Below are 20101 nucleotides of genomic sequence, written 5' to 3'. Positions count from 1 at the left end.
ACATAGGAACAAAATGAGAAAGGCTAAAGCACAAGATGAGTTACACTTCGCGAAGGACACAAAAGGCAATAAGAGGAGATTCTTTAAATACATTAGAAACAAGAGAAAGACAACAAAGTGAATATTCCCTACTTAGTGGGGAAGAACAGCTAATAACTGATGAACTCAAAAAGGCGGAAGTATTTAAACACCTATTTTGCTTCAGTCTTGACTAAAAAGACCAGATACTCAACACAATATTAACAAAGTGAAAGGAATGCAAGCCAAAATATGGAAAGAACATGTTAAAGAATATTTAAGTAAGTTAGATGTATTCAAGTCAGCAGGGCTTGATGAATTCATCCTAGGTACTTAAGAAGTTAGCTGAAGCAATCTTGGAACAGTTAGCAATTATTTTCAAGAACTCCTGGAGGATAGGCCAGGTCCCAGAGGACTGGAGAAATGCAAACTTTAAAAAGTAGAAATGAAGAGCAGCCAGAAAATTATAGACAAATCAGCCTAACCAGAAAGATACCCAGAAAGATACTGGAACAAATCATTAAACAATCAATTTGTAAGCACCTAGAGCAGGGGTGACCAAACTGTGGCTCTTTTATCATTCAAGTACAGCTCATGGAGCCCTCCAAGGCCCCCCCCAATATCCACCTACCAGACTTGGGGGGAAGCTCAGGACCTCTGCCTTGCAAGCAGGGTGGTGTGGTAGGGGCTTCTGCCCAGTGGAGAGGGGGGTCTCAGAGCTTCAGCCCTGCAGGGTTCGGGGCTTCAGCAGGAGCGGGTTGAAATCACAACCCCGGCTCCCGGCAGATGTGCCCCGGCTCTCGAACTTCTGATGATTGTCGTATGTGGCTCAGAGGACCAGTAAGTTTGGACACCGCTGACCTAGAGAATAATAGGGTTGTAAGAAATAGCCAGTGGGGATTTGTCAAGAACAAATCATGCCAAATCAACCTAATCTTCTTCTTCAGGGTTACTGATCTAGTGGATAGGGGGAAGCTGTAAACATGATGTATCTTTATTTTAGTAATCCATTTGACAGTCCCACATGACAGTCTCAAAAGCAAACTAGGGAAACACCATCTAGATGAAAATACTATAAGGTGGGTGCACATCTGGTTGAAAGACTATACTCAGAGTAGTTTGCTATCAAACTGGAGGGGCATATCTAGTGCAGTACTACAGATGTCAGTCCTGGGTCTGGTACTATTCAATATTTTCATTAATGACTTGGATAATGGAGTAAAGAGTATGCTTATAAAACTTTCAGATGACACCAAGCTGGGAGAGATTTCAAGCATTTTGGAGGACAGGATTAGAATTCAAAATGACCTTGACAAATTGAAGATAAAATTCAATAAAGACAAGAGCAAAGTACTTCACTTAAAAAGGAAAAATCAAATGTACAACTACAAAATTATTATCCTTCATACACTAGGGGGTAGTACTGCTGAAAAGGATATATTGGTTATAACAGATTACAAATTGAATACTAATCAACAATATGATGCAGCTGCAAAAAAGCATTCTGAGGGGTATTAACAGTAGTGTTGTATGTGAGACACAGAAGGTATTTGTCTGCTCTACTCAGCACTGATGGGACCTCAGCGGGAATACTGTGTCCAGTTCTGGATGCTGTACTTTAGGAAAGATGTAGAGACAAATTGGAGAGACCTGACCTATGAGGAAAGGTTAAAAAAGCAGTCTTGAGGGGAAAAAGGGTTGAGGGGGGACCTGATAACCTTCAAGTATGTTAAGGGCTGTTACAAAAAGGATGGTTATCATACGGCATTTTTAGCTTTAATAGATCAGTGAGTAGGTTCTTCCCATCCCCTTTGTCTTCTAGTTACAAACAGGATGGTCATCAATTATTCTCCAGGTCTACTGAAGATAGGAGAAGTTCTAACAGGCTTAATCTGCAGTAAAGGAGATCGAGATTACGTATTAGGAAAAACTTCAGTACAGACATTAAGTATTCCCAAATATTCAAAAGATTCCTACAGTTTTCAGCCAATTTTAGGGAGGAAGGTGGGAGAAGTATTTGCCTTTACTTTTTGAGTCTTTAGAAGTTTATATCGCCAAGTTTTCCTCCACAACTACAGGGGCTACAAATATATTTTAAAGTGAGATACATGACTCTGGGAGTTGGGACTTTAAGGAAAAAAGTCAGTATCAAGTAATATGATCACATCCCTTGAGTTGGCAATACTGCATTTTTAGCTTTAGTAGATCAGCAAGATGCTGCGGGAGATTCTTCCCATCCCTTGTGTTATAGTTCTGCTAAACTGAAGGAAGGGCAAACAACTGATTAGCCCTAACACAACTGAAGAGCCCCAGTAGGTTGCAGGCTACCATGTTTAAGCGGTGTTCGCTGGCCATATTGTGGCCTAGGTTAAAACATGAACACAGATAATAGCTTCAAATGTGTTAGCTTGCCTCTAATGGCATGTCTACACTTGAGCTGGAGGTGTAATTTCCAGCTTGGGTAGATGTACCCATGCTAACCAATCAAGCTAGTGCACTAAAATGGTGGAAGGATGAACTAGCCACCTCCAGTAGGTACCTAAGGTCCCCGAGAGGATGATATTTGGGGCAGCTAGCCCGGCCCACTGCTAAGACCACTGCAGCTACACTTCTATGTCTAGTACACTAACTCATTCAGAGCTGGCATGGATATGTCTACCCAAGCTGGAAATTACACCTCCAACATAACAATTTAAAGGACTTCAGGTGTTAAGCTAACAATTGAAACAGTCCCTTTTTGCCCATCAAGACAAGGCTCTGATCACTTTCCACCTCTGATTATTGCTGAACCATCCTTCCCACAGACATTTCACTGACATTCAACTATATCTCTGGAGAGACACTTTTTACTTTCAAAATGAACTAGATTTGCTCCCGCTGTCTGCCGTTTCCAGTTACATCTTCTGTTTCCAGTTACTAGCTGAAGTGTGACCATCATTGCACTGTGTTTTCAGGAAAAGAATGGGAATGGTTCCAGCAAATTAAACCGTTTGCCATGGTTATGGTTGGGAGGTGTCCTTTAGGAGTGTGGGGGAATGAGAAGATCCTTCAGTCCCACCTCTGAATACGTTTAGTACAGACTTTAGAAACAAACAGACTAAAGTAGGATGGGGGGACGTTTGTTGAAGCCTCTTAAAAATATTAGCAGCATGTCACTAGAAAGTGATAATTCAATACTTTGCCCTTCTATAACACCTTCCATTTCAAGATCTCAAAGCTTTCAAGTAAGCCCCTAACATGTCTGAAGTACAGTGATCACCCGTAAGTCAGCATTTGCAACAGTTTCTGGTATCTGAGATGCCAGCCATTCCCTGAAGATGGGATAGAAAACAGCAACTGTTAAAAAGTTTGTCATTTTTTTGTAAACGATCAAACTGTGATAGTACAAAGTGCCCAAGACAAGATAATCTCAGCCACAAGAAATTTTGTCAGAAAAGACATGATTCACTAGGAAATCCAGAAGGGTTTTTAAAAATATCCCTTTCCTCCCATATAGTGGCATGGTGAAGGCATCTGCCATGGGTTAGTGGCTACATGCTTTGAGTAGATGAACTGAGGTACCGAGGCTATGTGGCCTTGAGCAAGTGACTTGATGACAGCCAAAACAGAACCCTGATCTCCTCACTCAGTCTCCTCCTTTAACCACATCCCTTCCTCAATATACACAGTGCCTTTCATCCCAAGTACTTTACAAACTATACGTACACAGGAATCCCTATCCCTGAAATATAGCCAGCACAGGTAGGGTGAGAGGATACACAGCCTGCTCTCAATGGCTAAGGAAAGTGGGCAAACCCCTACTCTTAGTGAGGGCCACGGAACTTTAAGCAGAAAACTAAAAAATTCTAGGTCCTGGTTATGCCATCCACAGTGAATTAGATGGAATGTAGGCACAACTCAGCTTCCAGCCTAAATCATCAGTAGTAGTCACAAAAGAAGGCTGTCACTGCTTCAAACTGCTCTGATGTGCCCAGAAGTCACTTGTGACGTTGAACCCCATAATGCTTTATGGAAATATGACATGACTGGGATGCTTTATGCTACATACGCCATGTAAAGGTTTGCAAAAAGAAAAGGAGTACTTGTGGCACCTTAGAGACTAACATTTATTTGAGCATAAGCTTTCGTGAGCTTCATCGGATGATGAAGTGAGCTGTAGCTCACGAAAGCTTATGCTCAAATAAATTTTAGTCTCTAAGGTGCCACAAGTACTCCTTTTCTTTTTGCGAATACAGACTAACACAGCTGCTACTCTGAAACCTGTCATTATGTAAAGGTTATGATCTACTGAATATATTCATCCTATTTGTATGCATGTGTCGTTGTATTCAAAGTTATGAATATTGGCTGTATACTTGTTTGATTTTAAGTAGCCTTAGTAAGGCATTTGGTCAACTTCTTTAGAAAGGACTGTGCAAGTGCCCAATCAAGAAACACTTAAGCTGACAATAGACCTTGATAGACGCCAATCTACATCTGAGCTTTTCTGGCTACCTGGCTTAGCCTGTAAAGTTCTGAGTCATGCATGGACATGTGACTTGCCCATGTGACTCTAATACTCCATTTTGTAGCTGTAATTCTGCACAGGTGGATGGAGGGGTTTAGACCCACAAGGAGAAACTATATAAAGCCTTGGGAGACCCCTCCATTTTGTCTTCACCTGGCTCAAAAGATAGCCTCTTCACCCCCAAAAGATACCTGAAAGAAACTGGGACAAAGGACAGTAACTACAGGCAGTGAGAGTGATTGCTGGACCCAGACTAGAAGGAGACTAGTTGGTAAAAGGAAGCTTACTGGAACACCTCTGAGGGTGAGGTTTTATCTGTATTCAGTTTTCTTACTGTATTAGGCATAGACCTGCGTGTTTTATTTTGCTTGATAATTCACTTTGTTCTGTCTGTCATCACTTGGAACCACTTAAATCCTATTTTTTGTATTTAATAAAATCAACTTATTATTTAATCCAGAGAATGCATTAATACCGGGGGGGGGGGGGACAAACAGCTGTGCATTTCTCTCTATCAGTGTTATAGAGGGCAAACAATTTATGAGTTTACCCTGTTTAAGCTTTATACAGGGTAAAACGGATTTATTTGGGGTTTGGACCCCATTGGGAGTTGGGCATCTGAGCGTTAAGAGATAGGAACATTTCTTACGCTGCTTTCAGTTAAGCCTGCAGTTTGCGGGACGTGGTTCAGACCTGGGTCTGTGTTTGGAGCCAGCAAGCATATCTGGCTCAACCAGGCTGGGTTCTGGAGTCCCAAGCCGGCAGGGAAGGCAGGGGCAGAAGTAATCTTGGCACATCAGTTGGCAGCCCCAAGGGGGTTTCTGTGATCCAACCCGTCAACGCTATACTGATAGGTAAAATGACAATGCTTCATACATTCATAGTTTAAGGATTTCTTGCTTTTCTTTCAGTGGCAATATACCTCTTACCACAAAGACGGAGGCTTAAGGAATACTTATGAGTGATTTGCTCTCCCTGCTAAAGGGATACAGCCCTGCTTGATCAAAAGTAGAGCTAATATTTTAAGTTTAGCAAGTCCAGTTTTGTGTACTGTCCCTGGTGGATTAATGCCACACCCACAAGGGGCAGATTCTCAAATGGAGAGCAGGCACATGTCTGGTTTTCATAGATCCTAAGGGCAGATGGTGCTTTTATTAATACTGTCACAGTTCAGGGGACCTGTACTCCCTCTTTGTGGTCCCTGAAGGGCTCCCAGCTCCTCAGCTGTCACCTCACAGGTAGAGACCTGCATCTCTTCCCCCCTCCTGACCAGATGTTTCCAGTCTGCAATTCCCTGTCTACACAGATATCTTCAGCAAGCCAGACTGCATAAAAGAAACTACACACATGCTAAAAAGCTTACCCGAGATCACTCCAACTCCCAACCTCAAGCTCTAGTAGGTGTCAGTCCTTCAAAACCCATAACTGGGTTTCCCCCACGATTACAAGTTCATAACTATCTCAGATTCAGAACCAGAACAACCAGGAATAGTTCCATCTTTCCTTTCTACAGCTTGAGCTTTTGATCATGGCCTCATGTAACAGGTGATCAGCAGTCAATGGCTCACTCCTCAGGGTATAGTTTCAAAAGGTTTTGCATAACCAGAGGAAAGGAATTAGTATTCACCTAGATATTTCCTAGGAAAAAGCACTTTGTTACCACGATGGCATAAATCATTCATTTAATACAATGGACCTCAAAAGACATTTCATTCAATAAGGTCTCCCAAGGATGTGGCAGTAAGTTGCCATCTCTGTCACAAATATCTCTGGTCAGATTTTTAAGCAGACCAGTAGATCTGTTTTGCCAAGTGCAACAATTACTGTTTGTTCAGTAGCAGGTTAGGGAAAGCATTTTCTCTTCCAACAGGAGGCCTTTGTCTAATAGGATTGGTCTAGATACTTTTCAAGACTGATGAAAACAGCATTCTGCAAAGGCAGCTTCACAGTGAGGTAGGTTAGTGACACAGGGAATTGGAAGACTCGTCTCCTGAGTTCTTATTCTCAACTCTGCTACTGACTTGCTGAGTAGCCTTGGAAAAGCCTCTTTACCCTTTCCTGCAGCTCCTCAGGTCGATAAAGGAGATAACCTCACTTACCTGCCTCACAGGGGAATTGTGCAGCTTACATGCCAAGATCCCCCGGTGAAAGGTTCTCTAGCCATGCAGTATTTGGATATTGGTGGCTTGTGTCAGATGAGTGGAAAATGTCATCTTTGTGTTGCCTCTACGGTGCAAGGGAGGAGGCCTGTGTATTCCAGTCTCCCTCCCCTATCCCATCCCCAACCAGATATGACTTGTGCAACAGACCACAACAGACCAGTAATGAAAAAAGTGTATTAAAATAGTCACAAGATTACAATAGAAAACATTAAAATCAGTCAAGAAAAATTACAGTATGATTTTAGTATCCAAATCAAAAGAATCTGTCCAAGCAGAGCACAAAGCACAGTTGTTATCCCCGGCTCTCCATGGCCTTAACTTTATATAGTGAGGCCACGCAGTATACAGCTGGCTCCCTCCCACAATAATTATACACCCATTTTATAGGTGTTTGTCCTGCTTCCTCCACCCCCAAAATCAGGCAGGATACTGGTGCGCTATCCTCTTAGTAAGGAGGGGGCTTGCCTCCCCCGTTTAGGAAGATACAGGAAGAAGATATGCAAGAATAAGAACCAAAAGCACCCGTCTCCCTGTCAAAGTCTCTAATACTCCATGTTGCGGCTGCTTTGGGGAGGGGTGGGAGACCAGACTGCACAGCATATTCACCCCAGAAGGCAGGAAACTTTATTTAACTTAAATTCCAGTTTTAGAAAGTGCAGAAATACCTTAAAAATAAAAGGGATTGCTTGTGTTTGAGGAGGAGGAGGAGGGAGGCCTTTTAAAAAAACAAAAACAAAAAACCCACACAATGGAATAAAGTCTGAGCAAAGTAGTTTATGATTTAGGGATCTCCATCACTTAGTCCTGCCTCAGACCAGGGGGCTGGACTTGATGACTACTTGAGGTCCCTTCCAGCCCAACATTTCTATGATTCGATGCATTCTGGTGGCCTTTATCATACAATGTGCCAAGACCTAGATGCTGGTATGGATGGGACAATGACTGCAACGCCAGCAATGTCAGATACTTCCCCAGATCTTTGACCACAGATTTATTTTCAAGAGGGAAAAATACTCCTCAAACCCCCCCTCCCCAATACACATAAGAGAAAAATCCTGGTTTTAAAGGTCCTAGACAGATACGGGAATAATGTAAACGTTAAGTAAGGTTTAAAACAGGTTCCAGGGCATTTATGTTAGAGATCATATGGTTCTTCACCCCACCACCTCAACAGTCCGCTCTCTAGGGAAAAGAAGCCTTTAAGTTTCATGTACACACACACTTACCCAAACAACTCTGGAATATTAAAAGAAATAAAAAAACCTGATTCCAGTTTCTCTAATCATAAACTGAAATGTCAATAGAACTCTGCAAAACACAGAGCACTCCAGGTATAGACTGAGCCTTATGCACCAACAGGGATCACTGCTACTGTGGGAAGACTCAACATAACAGCTCCTCCAAGCACAACCTAAAATACCCTTGTTCTATCCCCTCAACTCTGGGTCATCGGCCCTGGAGAACTGCAGTCAAACACTGACCTACGCATGGAAAGGGGTGGTGGAGAAGAATACAGCTGCCAATTCATTCACTAGACACCCGAGTTAGCAAGTAGCAACGCCAGCCCTCTGGATGCTGCACCTATATGCTCATTTGCTGGCGTCAACTAAGGGTTAAAAGGCCTGAGTTGTTGAAATAGAATTTTGCTGCTTTGCCAGCTTTTCAGTTCTAGCGAGCAGCAGCATGTTTTCTGAGGGGAAAGACAAGCAAAACAGAAGTGATAGCATCCAAGTCTTGCTCTTAAAAAGGTGCCAGTTCCTGTAGCAGACAGAGCCAAGGCGGCAATCCCAAAGGGTATGCGTCTTTGTCTGCAGTGAGTACAAGGTCAGCTATAGTCATGAGAAGGAGTTCTCCTGACAAGTAGAAAATTGTATGTGGTACTGACTCTAGTTTCTGTGCTGTGACGTATTATGCCCTGAGCGGTAAAGACAAAATTTATAAAGAATTGGCCATCCTGGATACAATGCAATTCCCATGGAGCTCACCTCAGCTCGTTATCTAAGAGTTGCCTCCATTATAACAACCCTTGGGACAACAGGGCTGTCTTAGGCTTGGTCTACATGTAGGGCATGTCTACAGTATGGGTGTTATAGCGGCACAGCTCCAGTGCCTTAGTGTAGATGCTTCCTACATCGACAGAAGACAAACTGCACCTATGCCGGGAGTTAGGTTGGCTTAACTACAGTATTCAGGGCGATGAATTTTTCACACCTCTGATCAATGCAGTTAGGTCAATCTAAATCAGAAGTGCAGACCAGGACTTAAAAGTTGGGTCGACCCAGCTATGTCAGTCAGGGATGCGAAAAAAAACACACCCCATCCAACAAAGCTAAGCTGGCCTAACCCCCACCGTAGAGACAGCTACATTGACAAATCAATGCTTTACTCATTCGGGGAGGTGGTGTTTCTACACCAGCAGAAAAACCCCTTCTATCATCGTAGGCTGTGCTTCCACTAGAAGGTCATGCTGGCATAGCTCTGCTGTTGTAGCTCTGCTGGTATAGTCTCCATAGTGTAGACAAGCCCTGAGTAACTGATTGCAGTACAGAAAGGGGCAGTGGGGAGGAGAAGAATGCAGCCAATTCATTCAGTTTTACAGCTTTCAAAATGGGCTAATACGATCAGACCATAGTCTGGGATTTCACTATAGCGTCATTCAAGGTATGTCTACACTTTAATTACTACAGTGGAACAGCTTCAGCGCTTCAGTATAAACACTAGGTTCTACCATCAGCATAGGTAATTCACCTCCCTCAGAAGTGGTAGCTAGGTTAATGGAAGAATTCTGTCTACACCGAGAGTTAGGTCAGCACAGCTACATCTCTCGGGGGGTGGATTTTTCACACCCCTGTGAGATGCAGCTATGCCAAGGTAAATTCCCAGTGTAGAGCAGCTCCCAGTTTATATTTCTTTACTTGGGAAGGGAAGGGATAGGGAGGTTTTGAGCTGCAACACTTCTATACCAGCTTGGCAGAATTCTATTTTTTATTCTTTATCATTTTGATGGACAATATCCATGCTTATTTTTAAGCATCTTTTTCAATTTTTATCAATTTAAATTTTCAAAGTTGCACACAATTTTGGGTTTTAAGCATTTTTTCAGTTTAAACTTACACAGTTGTGGGAAATTGAGGGATGAGACAATTATTTAATGACAGTAGACGTTGAGATTTAAAAAGTTAAAGCGTTATAACCAAAGCACACAAACCGTCAACATCATATGTCAAAATATACAAAGCATATAGCCTTAAATCCAACCAGTAAGTTCTCAAGCAGCATTTTTCTTACTTTGCCTACCTCTAAATTTCAATTATCGATGGAAACGTTTATGCGTCAGTTTGTGCATGTACAGTGAAATCAAAATTTTGACATTTACCAATAAACATCTAATCCTTCCAAGCCAAGTCACACAGTATTAACTGCTAGCCTCATCCCCATTTCAGTTTTTACACCTGTTTTACCCTGGCAAGGGATTCTGCTTATCCCTGAGCTGTGCTACAAGCCTGCCTTCTCCTACTTAGCACTAGGCATTCATCAGAAGTAGTCCTACACAGCACAAACCTCAGCAGGGCCAGAGATGGACAAGGGCAGCAAACCTGGAGGAATTTTAAAAGCCCTTTAAATTTTGCATTTCCTTTTAACTGACAAAGACCTGGGTTAGTGGAAGGGAATCAAGAGGAAACTGCATGCTCCATTGGCTGAAAGTATAGGGTTAAAACTGATCAGGTCTCTGGTCCGATCTCATTAGCTACAAGGCAATCATGAACTCCTCTGAACTGAGTGAAACCTGAAGACAGCTCACTCAGGACATGACTTCACTTGCAGATGTAGAGCACTGGGAGTTAAACCAGCCTTCGGAGACCGCAGCAGGGAAAACGCTGACATGTATTCACACTGTCAGATTCAAGCGCACTGGCGTGGCCACATTAGCAGCTCTTACAATGCCACAAAGAGCAGTACATTATGGTAGCTATCCCAGCGTGCAAGTGGCTGCAACGTGCTTTTCAAATGGGGGGAGGTGGAGTGTGACTGGAAGTGTGTTGTGTGTATGTGGGGGAAGAGTGGGTTTTGGGGGGGCTCAGAGCATGTCAGCATGCTGTCTTGTAAGTTCAGACAGCGGCAGACCCCCCTCCCCCACAACTGCAGCATTCCACAGTAATGGTTTGCTTTGTTCCGGACCAGATAAGCATGCCGGCTGTCAGAAACAGAGCTTTGAAAGGGGATATCCGCATGCCTGCAGCCGATTCCAAAACAATGAGAAGAGTGGCCACTTGACTTCAGAGGCCAATCACAGCGCAGTAATGCAACAGCTCGTTCACACTGACACCCGGGGCATTTCAGCCAGGCCGCAGCAAGCTTTCTGCTTCTTGTGGAGGTGGATTACCAGGAGCATTCCAGCTGCAGAGTCCAGGCGCTCTACATGCCTTGCCAGTGTGGACACGTCAGGAGTTAGAGCGCCCAGGGCTGCTTTAATGTGCTCTAACTTGCAAGTGTAGCCAAGCCCTCAGTCAGAATCAATCCACTTCCATTAACACAGGTTACCGTTCCTGATAAACAAGCTTCAAAGTTAAGACAAGTCAAGGGAGAGCAAGTTCATAACAGTTTCAGTCCCATATTGCATCAAGTCTTTCTGGCTACAACTTTAAGACAGCTACATCATAGAAGCTGTCTATTCCAGCCATGGAATGTTGGTTATGTTCCCATAAATCCCAACGTCCCTACTCAGGCTCAGACAAGATCTCAGGTCACGATGCCTAAAATTCACTACACACAAGAGGCAGCTTGTTTCCTTCCAGAAGGACTCAACGAACCTTTGGAAATATAAGCAAGGGAAGAACAAAGAGGATCTAAAATCTTGAAATGAATCTCTCCAGTGTGGGTCCAGCTCACATGCCTTCAACTACACTAAACAGGTCACAGGGGAGATTCCCAAAGAAGCAAGCTAGCCACAATGTCAGTGATATAGGTGGGGCTGCATGCTTTCTGCATTATTCCATTTTTCCTGTTTTAGCAGATCACAGGAGATGGGACTTTAGTAAGAGTCAGTGACAGTGGAACCAAGGATGGCCCTGTCCTCTTATAGCAGCAGGCTTGTGATGGTCCCATTCATCACGGTTCTCCCCCTTACTCTAAACTAGCTTCAGGGAAAGACAGTATAGGCAGATTATTGCAAGTAAAGTTTTATCACTTTTCCTTTTCCACAAAGTGCAATGTCATCTCTCTCCAGAAGAGCCCCTGCTTCCTGCTACAAGTGGACAAACGACCCAGCACGTTTCACTGGAAGCAGGTTGTCCCAGGGAAGGGCACATCAGGATCTAACCGAAGCAAGCTACCCAGATATGAAGCTTCCTAGATGCCCCCTTTGCTTACTTATGAGAAGTTGGGTTTTATTATCACTGCACAAACCCCACTGGGCCAACACAGTCCCTGTGTTCTAAGGGACTGGCTTTAAGCTCTAACAAGACATGGGCTCAATACAGGAGTAACTATATGAAATTCTATGGCCTGTGATATACAGGAGGTCAGACTAGATGAGCTAATAATGGTCCCTTCTGGCCATAAAATCTATTAATCTATGAGCAATGTCACTGTTATATAAATGTAAAGTTCTCACATATTTAAAGGGCTGAAGGGTAGACATTTCAAATGGCTAAATTTACCTGACCCTTTGTAGCTTAGCTCTTCCTTCTCCCATGCAGATGGGGAGGGTTTTTCTGAGCAAAGAGGTCTAATTGTTTAAGTTAGATGAGGTGGCAGTCAATTGTATAGATTGGAGAAGAGGAAATATCCTATAGAAACTACCTTCCTCATATCCATCCCTTCAAAAAAGGAAAACCCTGTTGAAAAACAATCAGGTAAATCTAGAATCCCCTAGCACCTTCCAGTTTCTCCATTAATGATTGAGACAAAAAATACTTTAGAATTGCCATGTTATGTATTTTCACTTTTTCTCCCCTTATCCTAGATACAAAAAAAGAATATTGGCCATTTATAAGCAGAATTCTTACTGCATCTCAACATGCAACACTGGTCTCACTTCTGTACGATTAAATAGACTATTTACACACAACACATACATCTCTCTCTGTATTCACATGCATTGGTCCTAGCCTAGGCATCAAAGGCCACATGTGAGTTCTCTGGGTCACATTTGATTCAAGCCATTCCAGTTTGAATTTTTGTTTTGCTTTGGATATGGTGGGATCTCTTCAGTTCTTCCGAATGTCAGCATAAACCACGGATTCTGACTTGTTAATCTTGTCGCTGTGTCGCCCGCCGGAGTGATCTAATTGCGCATAAATGACTGGGCCCTGAGGACAGAGAGACAAAACACAGAATCAGTGCTTTTAAGAAAGGGTTGCACTTCCCTGTCCCTGCTGCAGGGTCTCCTGTGAGAATACAGAGACAGCAAATGCACAGTCCCTGATAGCTAGTGGAATCCCAAAGCGAGTGGACTATCCAAGAAATCTGGTGTGCCACCTTACTTGCAACCCCAGTGTACCATGCAGCACAGGGGCTCATTTTAACTGGATTGGTCGGCGTGTGAAGAATGCAAGGAAGGATCCACAGTTCTGAAATGTAACAGAGTTTCCTCAACAGACATAGAAAGCTATGATGAATATATGTAGCTCAGTCAGATGCAAGCTAGGGTTTAATTTTTTAAGCATCATACTGTGCTACAGATTGCCATTAAGTGATAGAGTTCACTTTATGCACTATAACTGCAGACCTTCAAATCCTCAGTACAACTTCCTTTTTGGAAGACTGGAAGATCAGTTCCTCAAGTAGAGTGAATGAGTTCTAGTTTGCAGCCACAGTGTGATATGATGTAGTCACTATTCACCAGCTAAGTAAGCAATCGGATCAATCCTGTGATAAAGTGACAAGGACCACTTAAATGCTACAGCTAGTGATGACTCAGTAGTTGGTGCACCTCCCACAGTACTGACCCAGTGCCTTAGCTTGGTTTTAAAACAAGATCTGACCATGGAGGTCATCAAGGCTCCCCTGGCACTTGAGTAGCAATATCAGGCCTTGTGCAGGTCCTCAAATTGTGTTCTGGCCAAAACATCTCATCTCATTCTCTTGCGGTTTTAAATGGATTTAGTATTCTCTGTGACCTAACCCTGTTCTGCTAAACTACTATCATGTTCAGATAGCTGCACTTCAGTGATCAATGAGGGAATCATCATACGTAGTCTGTGGTTCATGCCAAAGAACTTGACAGACACTGCCAAACAATTTTGTTTCAGTGTCCCAGAGAGCAGCAATGCACATGAAGCTTCAGAACAGAGGTACTAAATGCTCTGCTGAAACCCAAAGGTTCACCATGAATACCTGCGCTCCCTGAAACACAACTTGCAGGAATGTGAAGTGCAGAGTGGGATGGAGATGGGACTGGAGTGCTCCATATCCCAAAAGCAGGTATCTGAGAAGCAGGCAAAAGGGTGGGAAATTGATTTCAGCAAAACGACTTCTCTACAGTACTAGGATATTGCACTTTCTGAGTGAGTTAGATACAAGCAGGGGTGTCATTTCAGAAAATTTAAAGGGGAAGGGAGGGAAGTTGAATCAACATAAAAACTTTATAGGTGATTATATTATAGCCTACAAAGTTGGGGGAGGGGTCAAAAAGTGGAGCAGAGACACATATGGAAAGCCTGGGGGAGCAAGCAAAAGGTATGGCGATGAAACTGTCCCTCCTACCGGCTAGCAAATGATGCCCCTGGATACAAGGCTGAGGATGGTGCAGTCACCTGAGAAGTGTTCTCAGCACAACAGAGTCTGTTCTATCAGAGTGCACCTACGCTACAGAGACTATACCAGCAGAGCTACGTCACCACAGCTACATAGATATAACCCTGAAGCGTAGACCAAGCCTAAGCCAACTGAAGAGGTTTTTCTATGTAGGAACACCGCCTCCTTGAATTATGGTAACTTTGTCGACAGAAACAACAATAGTTGCATCTACACCGCAGGCAGGTCAACATAGCTATGTCAGTCAGGGGGTGGATTTTTCATACCTCGACTGACTTAGCTATGTCAACCTCACTTTTAAGCACAGACCAGGACTCAGTCACACTTACAGTCCTAATGAGAACTAAAAGGAAGTGACTGACTTTGCCCCACTGGGAAAAAAATTTATGTCACTAAGGCTATGTCTACACTTGCCATTTAAAGGGTGAAAAGTCCCTTTTTTGTGTGCTAAAACCGTGAGAGCGTCTATACTTGTTAATAATTTTTTGCGGTTAAACTCAGAAGTTTTACTGCAAAAAGAAAACCAACTTCATGAGAGGCATACAGCTCTTTCTGCTGTTCTTTTTGCACTGTTGTGAAAGTGAAGACACGTTCTACCTGTGTAAACACCTTTTGGCCTCCGGAGGATGTCCCACAGTTCCAAAAGCGACCACTCTGGCCAGCATCTCTGCTGCTCTGACACCAGGTAGAGGGGCATTCGCCCCTCCTCCTGTAAGCCCCAGGAAACTCCCTTTCCCTTTGCTTGTAGATGTGGCAGGGAAAGCAGCCAGATAGCAGGGGGTTTTTTAAAAAAGCCACAAAAGAAACAAGGAAGTAATGGGGCTGCTGGGACATGAAGCAGTGCATCATGAGGCACTGAGCAGGGACCCAGAATGCCTTCCGCTCACTCCCCCTTCCCACAAGACCTATTGAGAGAGCTGCACTGTGGGATAGCTGCCCTACAGCATTGCTCTCATCCGCAATGGAAGTGCTGCTAATGTAAACACTCCGACGCCTGAGAAATTAAGTGAATACACAAACCAGTGTTTTTTTCCCCACTGGTTCCCTATAATCGGTGAAACTTACAGTGCAAAAAACTCACAAGTGTAGACATACCCAAAAAGTGGTTATAAAAAAATCAAGATATTTCCAAGTCTCTACACCAGCACTTATTTCCCTTTTGTCAGTTTGAGTTATTTTCTCAGCTTCCCTGATCTCTCTGGATGAAAGTGGCCTTCACATACCCACTGTGGTTCCCTTTCTTTCCTGGAAGGACATGTTTCAAATTTGATTGTGTTGAATCAGACACCCCTACAATCTACTCTCCAATAGAGTAATTAGAAGCCACGGGTGAGAAAAGACTGGCCCTCTACTGAGAGAGATGTGCTATCTGAAAGTCAGCTCTTGTGTGCTGCTGCTCAGCAGCTCTTCAACAATACTCTACTTCTCTGTTAAAAGAGGAACTGGAGGTTATAAATTACTTTGGGGAAAATATTTATCAAACTAAGCAAAAAGCCTCCTAGGAAAAAGGGGAGGCACAAGTAAGGTAACAGCGAAAGTAAGGCTGATGCCCTCCAGAGACGCATGGGTACTGGAAAGATATAGCTGCCACATACATACACATTATTAAACAGGAAACTGGGAGGAGGAAGGTGAAGAATTCCAAGGGAGATGGTCTAATGAGGTTTTTAAAATAAAAAGCTGTCTATATACAGCAATTTCATGCATTGGACTGGACAGTAGGCACTGGAGGTTCCTGGTTACTAATTGTGATGCTATGTCAAGATACTGTCACTACTTACAGTCAGAATGCAGGGGTGTCTCGCAAATTAATGCACCTGTACAGAAAGTGCCAAATGACCAGAGATTTTGTTCTTTAGGAGTGAGAAAAAGCTCCTTTACCCCTCAGACACAATTTGGGTATGTGGTTGTGAAGCACAGAGGGTTACACACCAATATACTGTAAAGATATCCCACCTATTCAGATCACTGCCAACTGTCTGATCAGATCGTAAGTTACCAACAGACCTCTCCACCATATGAGAAAGTAGAATCTCTGCAAACACCCCCTGTTCTGAGGGATATGTGCTCTACACATCTGTCTGCTGGGTAACTGATCAAATATCATGTAGTTACTCTTGAGAAGCAAATGCAATCACAGTGCTGAATGCCACTAATGAGACACCTCAGTCTTTTCTTCCATAGCAAAACACTACCCCCCGTGGGGGAAGGAGCAGAAAGACTTGCAGAGTTTTCAAAGATTTTAAACTAGAGACAATGGTCCTAACCAGAATATAGTTTGGGGCTAAGGATGACCCAGCATGCCTTTTAAGACACCAGATGTAGTCGGGTTACGTTGAGTTTCATTACACAAAGTACAGACATGTTTCCAGACACCCTTCTTCAGAGCTCTTATAAAATCAGAAGGAATATCTGGCAATTTCCATCTCCTTAGTGGTGCCCATGCACATATTTGGGAAAACATTTAAAACCATATCTGTGGTTTTAGTCATATCCATGACAAAAACCTATTCAGAAACCTGGTAGGGTGGGGAAGGTTACTTGAATCTATATAGAAAGCTGGTCAATTAACTTTTAACATACACAAATGCCAAAAGGAGTTTTAATGCATGGTTCAATAGTTTTACCTTAAGCCCAGTTGTGATGGGACTGAAATTCATTTTGACTATTCATGAACAAACATATTGCCTCACGCTAACCTGTATATGCATAAGTAGGGCATAATTCAAAGCGAACCAGTGAGGAAGCAGACAGGGCTATTATCTCGCTAAAAATGTGTCAATGGAGAGCCAGGGAATTAAGGTTACTGGAGCAACAGGAACACTGAAATTAAACATACATAAGGCCTGTGAGTCAGACAGCTACAAGGACTGCAATGGGGACATGCTCCTAGATTCCTTAAAAAGATGCTAAATAAATGTTCTACAACTTTAAGATCCAGCTCTAAATTAAGTATTGGACTGAACAACACATTACAGACAAAACAGTTTCTGTAAGTGTCTGATGCACCCGTGTACTGGCTGTTTGTGCATCTTCATGTAGTATTACGTATTAATCATTAGTGAAATACTATTTGGTTTTGATCTGTAGAGCCAAATTAAAAATGTGTCTCAGGGGAGAAGAACTGAGGCTATGTCTACACAAGAGAGCTTGCAACAGTGCAATTGTATAGATGCAGCTGTGCCACTGCAAGATCTCTCGTGTAGCCACTCTATGCCGACAGGAGAGAGCTCTCCCATTGACATAATTAATCCACCCAGAAGCAATGGTAGTTATGTTGGCAGGACAAGCTCTCCCGCCAACATATCGCTGTGCACACTAGCGCTTATGCCAGTGTAATTTATGTCGCTCGGGGGGGGGGGGGGGGCCGGCGTGTGTGTGGAATAGTCACACCCCTGAGCGACATAAATTTTGCATATATAAGTGATAGTGTTGACTTAGCCCAAGTGTGTGTGTGAAGTTGCAAGCAAGTTTTAGAGCCAATGCTGCTTCTGCATGACCAGAAAAAAGAGTTTGCAAACCCAGGATACAGGAGCTCAGTATTCAAAGGTGCTGACTATTCACTGTATTTGGCACAGTTCTGTAACAGAAGGTATTTGCCTTCTAATTTGCCTGTCAAATATGTTGGAATCCAGACCACCAGGTAGGCTGGAGGATTTTCCCCCCTTCCCCCATTGATAGAGGTGAGAGAGAGAGAGCGAGCGAGCGCATGCGCGCACACAAATGAGCACTCCATCTATTAGCCTTAGATGATCAGGGATGCAATGCCATGCCCCAGGTGTCCCTAAACCTCCAATTACCAGAAGCTGGGACTGGACAACAGGAGATGGATCACTTGAAACTGCCCTGTTCTGTTCATTCCCTCTGAAACATATGGCCCTGACCCTGTCAGAGACAGGATACTGGGCTAGAATGACCATTGGTATGACCCAATATGGCTATTTCTTATGCTAATGTGGAAGTTATTTGGACAACAGAAAATTTTTGCACTCAAGAATGGATGCTTCTCTCTCTCATCTAAATAATGGTGATGGCAGAATAGTCATAACTAGAAGGAGGATGGAGTGAAATACCATGAAACAACTAGGAGGAGGATGGAGTGGGTAATTGAGACAATACATAGTTCTGACATGATGGAACAGAGATCTGCTGGGAAGGAAAGGACAGTACAGTGAAAGTGAACTTGAGCTATCCAACTGTCTGAACATTTAGAGAATCAGATGTAGAAAACATCTGGATTTCCTGGATACTGACTGGTAAGGTAGACAGTGGGCTATCCCGAGAGAGCACTTTCACAATGTGGAGTAAGAATTAAACATCCAAAAAAACCAGACAAATGAGGTGCTGTGTACCCACAGCTACCATAAGGATGACTGGAACTGCAGGTGCTCAGCTCCTCTGGAAGTAGGGCCACTCAGATTTGAAAAGTTTTGAATAAGCCCCTAGCCTTTATGGCAACACAGATAATCTTAAAAATGTGAAGAGTTTAAGCCAATGCACTGAGGTCTGCACAAGCCCACAGATAGCCTGAAACAATAACTCTAAGCGGTGTGAACTGTCCCATTCATTTAAAGGGCATCAACCCTAAAGTTTGATTGACATTTAAATGTCAACATTCGCTTCAGTGTAAATCATTTTAACAAACACATTCAAGGAAATGTGTGTGTCATTTCTGGAGGCAGTGACAAATATTGGGGTAAAACGGGGGAATAGCTAGTTGCTGAAACAGATAAGGAAAAAGGGGAACTAAGTTCAAAATCCCTTCTGAAAGAAACTCATCCCTACTGTAATAATTTTATTATGATGTTAAAATAAAAAGAAAATGGTACAGAGTTTAAGCATAGAAGTTTCTGGTTATCGGGGAATAACGTACAGATTATCAAGGGGTGCGAAGTTCGGTTTAGGATCGGGTGGCGTAAGGAATACATAATCTGCAATATCCCCGATTGGAGGTAAAAAGTTAATGGATCAAAGTATAGACATTGAGATATGAAGGTATGTTGTTCATATAATGGCTATGTTCAGGTGTGGAGTATAATGAGTGGATACAACGATGAGGATGTACTAAAAGCCTTACTTATCACCCTTAAACCAAACAAAGCCACTTCCCAGAACTTTCTCTGCACCTAAAAAGTTCAAGTGTTCCCTACCCAGCTAGCAACACGTCTAGATTTCCCTTTGGAATGTTAATTTCTGTGTCTACACTGCCACTTTCAGCACTAAAATTTTAGTTGTTCAGGGATGTGAAATAAACACCCCCGAGCGACAAAACTTTTAGCGCTGAAAAGCGCCAGTATAGATTGCGCTCCCAGCGATAAAGCTACCACCCCTCATTTGGGGTGGTTATTTTTTAAATCACCGGGAGAGCTCTCCCCTGGCGATAGCGTGACTACACTGCCCATGTCACAGCACTGCTGCGGCCGTGCTGTAACCTGGGCAGTGTAGACATACCCATAGTTACTGTCATTGTCAATGTGCTGCAAACTTTTGTAATTTAAAATGTGGGGGCAGAATATTTTGTTAATTTAATGTATAACATGGAACAGTGTAGTAACTGTACTAGAGGGGTTAGGAAGAAGAGGAGAGTCCCACAAGACTGAGGTCTCCAGTGCTTAAATTAGATCTAATATGCCACATGGGACATGGAGCTTTGCAA

At 43.1% G+C, this 20101-nt stretch overlaps 1 protein-coding gene across 2 annotated transcripts in view; it reads right to left on the bottom strand.

Moving 5' to 3' along the window:
• Positions 1–6851: 6851 nt before the first annotated feature.
• MPZL1 (myelin protein zero like 1) overlaps positions 6852–20101 on the bottom strand; it is a 60690-nt gene continuing 47440 nt past the window's right edge. For both annotated transcript variants that reach the window (XM_038402112.2, XM_043510061.1), the window contains exon 6: positions 6852–12998. In XM_038402112.2, the coding sequence (XP_038258040.2) occupies positions 12897–12998 (102 nt within the window). In that variant the 3' untranslated portion in view covers positions 6852–12896. The remainder of the gene's footprint in view (positions 12999–20101) is intronic.

The sequence above is a fragment of the Dermochelys coriacea genome, chromosome 1, assembly GCF_009764565.3.
Source record: "Dermochelys coriacea isolate rDerCor1 chromosome 1, rDerCor1.pri.v4, whole genome shotgun sequence".
Taxonomy (NCBI): domain Eukaryota; kingdom Metazoa; phylum Chordata; order Testudines; family Dermochelyidae; genus Dermochelys; species Dermochelys coriacea.
Note: the sequence above shows the minus strand (reverse complement) of the source record. Positions and strands in the feature narration are given on the sequence as shown.